Here is a 5118-nt window from a genome sequence, read left to right as displayed (position 1 = left end):
GCTGGCATACTACGAACTAACGAAACAATAGGAGCATTGGCGAATTTTGTGTTTCAATGAAAATTTAGCTTTATAAAAAAAAATGAATAAATAAAAATAAAAATTTTGCTTGATTAAAAAAAGAAAAAATTGTAACCTAACCTAACTTAAGTCAACAAATAGAAATAAAAAGCAAAAGAAACCCTAGAAGTAGTACTGGCGGTGTTTCTAATGTCTGTATTGATGGGCGGCGATTATCAAAAAAAAAGTATCGATGGGTGGCTTACGAAGTTGTTGACATGTAATGGGGTGTGTTAGTGTTAGTAGGCCTGTCACTCTATAGCCAAAGGGTGTCGCTCTATATCCAATGGTGGCTCCAAAAATATTTTTCCAGGTAGATATTATTGACCAAAATTTAATAAAAAAATAACTTCATATATTGACCAAAACACACACACACACAAATACATAAAGTCTTATAATTTTCTTTTACAAATTTTTTTATTTTGAAATTTTTTCATGATAGTTTCATTATCAATGTTATAAGTTACAACTCTTTCAAAATTTTAGTTAGATTAAAAATTTATTGGGATTTTTTTTTTTTTTTTTGTAATGACTTAATATATTGTTAAGGGAGCCAAAATTTAAAGACAAAGTTTGGCTACAAACTTAGTTGTAGCCTAAGACTACAACTCTCACTAAACAAATTAACATAGCTACATATTTTGAAAATCTAACTATTGAATTGCATGTTCTTTATGTTCTTAAAATACATGCCAAATTTTATGTTAATCGGATGTTATTTACTATTTAATTCATGAACTTATATTTTTTATGTAATTTTAAACTACAAAAACTCAAAATTTAAATATTTGATTGATGAAATAGCTATTGATTTTTTATTCTTTATGAAAATTTGCAAATATGGAGGATATAAGAAGAAAATGTAATCCAATGGTGATTTGTCACAATTCACATCCAAATATATATATATATATATATATATATATATATATATATTGAGTGGAGTTGTAGTCTTAGTCTACAATTAATTTTGTTGCCAAATTTTGTCCAAAAATTAATTACGTTGAACCTAAAAAATTTTAGGATGGTCACAAATTTTTCTTAAGGATAATAAAATCATAAAATTTTTAAAATTTATATATAATAATTAATTTTTTTGCTAGGTGAGGGTGGTCCAGTGACCACCTTGAACTTCATGTGGACCCACCAGTGTCTATATGTTTATTCAATTAGTACAATATATACATACAATCCACTACTCATACATGACAACACATGAAGCAATTGTTGAAAATTTTCAACCAAGATCCACATACCAAAAAAGCAAAGGAATTAAAACATCCAAAGAACAAAAGGGGGTGAAAACTAAAAACAATTTACCAAACTCTCAAATATCACTAGTATATATTTATTTTTAAAAATAGTAGGTAGACAAAACACAACTGATGAGAAACTCGCCATGAGAATGAGAGGAAGAAGCCACAAGTTCCTACAATGTCAAGAATGGTTGTGTTTGTGTGAGGAAGTGAATTACACCTCTTCATTTGCAATCACAAACACATATTTGGGTACCACTAACACAATATGTAGTGCATATATGTGAGTGTGTATATATATATTTGGTATATGAGAGTTTTAATGTATTGGCCTTTAATGGGTCAAACCAATACATTTGCAACTGAAAAATGTCTAATATTAACATGTGGTGAGCATTATCCATTATTGGGTTCAATAGATGCCAAGCAAAATACACTCCAACTGTTCATGATTTAATAGATACAAATAGATGACAATACTAACCCACAACATAAGAAAATGCTAACAGCAATGGGCACCAATTATTCATGAAGATAATGGGCTTAGTTATGCATCTTGTTTACTTTCAGCTAATCCATGCATCTTCTGAATCCAGAAAAGAAGCCAATGTGTAAAGATCCATAGCTTGATTTGGCTGAAAAGGATTAGTAGCCCTCCAATTCTCAGGCTTCCCTTCATCCATTAAATCTTTAAACTTGGCATCGCATCCAGAAACTTGCAAATCCAACTCAATGTTACGTACGTTGATTTCATTGGTTTGGTGGCCATCTGAATTTTGCACATCTGATCTCAAAAGGTAATTTATATCCAAATCTTTCAAAAAGTCAGAGATGTTATTCTCCGGCTGAACTGAAGGAAATAGGTTTTCACTATTTCCATAAGGAACTATATTTTCATTGAACATTTGATTACTATCCGGTTGCCATGGGAGGATAACCTTTGTGCACCGCACTGCTTTTGGTCGAATCACAGGGTGAGCAACTGGTTTTATTCCTGGATTGGAGTCTGATGTCAACTTTCTTATCCTTCCAATGGATTTTAATATTCTACTACTTTGTTCATGAATCTTGTCACCTTGCACCCTCTTGCTTAAAATGGTGTTCCAGTAATTCTTTATCTCATTGTCAGTTCGTCCAGGTAATCTTCGAGCAATGAGTGACCAACTGCAACACTCGTTACACAACGTCTAGTTTGTAAGCACATTAATTTATCACTTTATAGTGTGACATTTGGGAGGAGGGAGGGGAATTTTCCCCAGACCCAAAGGAAAAAAAGACCATATAATCTATACGAATTTCCTCTAGTTCAACTGATTGACACTTCATGATATTTTTAATGAAAATATTCGGAGTTAAAATATTTCATCCTCCTTTGTAACTATCGAATTTAAAAAATAAAAATAAAAAACCCTCGCATGCAAAATGAGTTTCTTTCACTTGTTTATGATTTGCACAATTGTAGATTTTATAAATTTTTTCTCAAAATTTAATTCACGGTTACTTATTTTGATCTTTTATTTAATACTTGTTATACTTATCACTATATATTATCAAATTTGCAATTAATAGCAATGTATAAGGTGCTTTTAACATTTCATCATAAAATTATTATAATTAAAAAGGTGTTATTTATCATATTAAAATCAGAGAATGATGATAATAATAATAATAATAATAATAATGTATTTAGTTTTCTTTTTACTCTAAAATATATTTTGGTTTACTCAGAAGAAGTTAATAAAAAAAAATCTTTATACAATATTATATATGAAGATCTTTGCTAGGCATATAACTTTTTGAACAATGTAGTCAACTTATCATCACATAAAGTTGTGGAAAAAATTATACTTCTAATATTAAATAAAATTATTTAATATATATATATATATATATATTTATGAATAATTTACTTAATCTATATTTAAATATAAAAACCATTATTTAAATTTATCACCTCAAATCTCAAATATGGGTCCGTTTGGATTGAATTTATTGTTGTTGAAACTGAAAACTGAAAACTGAAAACTGAAAACTGAAAATACTGTAGCAAAATAATTTTTAAATATGTGAATAGTACCGTGGGACCCATTTTTATTATTTTTTAATCCGTGAACAGTGATAACAGTGGCGGAGTCAGGATTTCAATTCAGAGGGGGCAAGATTTAAAGACTATTTTTAAAAAGGAAAAAACAAAAACAATTGTATAAGAATTCGTTTAGAACTTGATTTGGACTCATTATTATACTCAGGATTTTCCATATTTTCAATTAAGTACAAATATATATTTCATATCGAAACAAAAATAACCAATTTATAGTTACAGACAATTAAAGTAAGAGATTAATCTAATTACATAAAATTTAGATATCTAATTTGATTCCTTAAAATTTAGATATCTAATGTTGTATACATGTCTATTGCTTTGATTGCTTTTAAATAATATCTACAATTCAAATTTTTTGTTCTCTATTCTTCAAAGTATTTAAATTTGGGTTTGTAGTAGAAACCTAGACCTAGAGTTTAAAATTGAAATGTCTAAGAGATGGAGGAGAGAGAAGATAGTGGAGGTTTAGGGTCTGAAACTATAGTACAATTAAGGACATTAGTTAGTTAGTTTTTTTTTTTTTTTTTTTTTAATAATTATTTGTATAAAATATTAAAATATAAGACCTACCATCAATTGAAAATTTATGAAATAAAAAAGAAAAGAAAGTTGGGATAAACGTTCCAAGAATGGTAGTGACATGCTTAAATCTGGGACTTGATAAAAGTTTCTTTATAAAACCAAAATGATGTAGCATGTTTTAACAGTGGCGTCAATCCTTCAATTGTTGTGTAACCTTTTTAGCTTTTCTTTTTCTGTAACAAAGCTATTTTGGGGACTGCATTTTGTTTTTTTCTTTATATCAGAGGGGGCAAACAGGTTAAACATTTAATAGAGTTTTTGCTCACTTCTGCAAGATGTTACCATGAACTTTTTTTGGGTGGAGTCAGAGGAGGCAAGTGCCCCCCCTCGACCCCCACTGACTCCGCCCCTGAGTGATAAACAGTGTATGAACAGTGATTTTTGTCTCCTGCACCGTGAATCTATGTGATGTTACTGTACACGCGCAGAAAAAAAAAAAAAAATCTGAAAACGCAGAATCTGAAAACGCAGCCCCACTCCAAACAGCATCTATATGTAACTGGCTCCGGAGGAGAAGTAGATTTCCCGTACCTGTTACCAAGAAGCTTATGTAGTTTGATAATGAGATCTTCTTCGTCCTCAGCAAAGTTGCCTCTCTTAATATCTGGCCTTAAATAATTCAACCAACGAAGCCGGCAACTCTTCCCACATCTCCTCAGCCCTACAAAATAAGAAGTGTCAGTATGAATAATCGACAAAAGAGAACCACTTTGAGAGAAGAGAGAATATATAGTGCAACATATATTGTTAGAAGTTAGAACCAGCTCTTTGAGGCAGGTCTGTCCATTTCCCTTCGCCATGGATTTTAATGTAGTTTTTTAGGATGTCATCTTCCCATGCAGACCATGCTCCTCTGATTACACCTTTCGCACTGCATGGCCTCCTTTCCATTTCTGCTCTTTCACAATACTTTTTTTTTTTCTCTCTTTTAGGCTTTTGCTTCCACTACTCTACAAGGAGTTCCAAACCTTCTTATACAAGTGTGCGACATAAAGCATTGCACATCTGAAATTATTATTCATATTATTATATTCATGGGTGTAGCACTTTTTCAGCGTTTAGCAACAAATTCAAAAATTGCCTAATATTCTCTATAAAAGAAAGAAAAAAAAA

General features: G+C 30.5%; 1 protein-coding gene across 1 annotated transcript; it reads right to left on the bottom strand.

Moving 5' to 3' along the window:
• Positions 1–1885: 1885 nt before the first annotated feature.
• On the bottom strand, positions 1886–4896 carry LOC115991269 (transcription repressor MYB6-like). The gene is made up of 3 exons (XM_031114988.1): positions 4767–4896; positions 4537–4666; positions 1886–2483 (listed from the first exon to the last, which is right to left on the bottom strand). Exons 1-3 carry the CDS (start codon positions 4894–4896, stop codon positions 1886–1888), a joined length of 858 nt encoding a protein of 285 aa, XP_030970848.1.
• Between the last annotated feature and the right edge of the window lie 222 nt (positions 4897–5118).

Source organism: Quercus lobata, chromosome 5 (assembly GCF_001633185.2).
Source record: "Quercus lobata isolate SW786 chromosome 5, ValleyOak3.0 Primary Assembly, whole genome shotgun sequence".
Taxonomy (NCBI): Eukaryota; Viridiplantae; Streptophyta; class Magnoliopsida; order Fagales; family Fagaceae; genus Quercus; species Quercus lobata.
The sequence above is the reverse complement of the archived record's forward strand: the minus strand, read 5'-3'. Positions and strand labels throughout refer to the sequence as shown.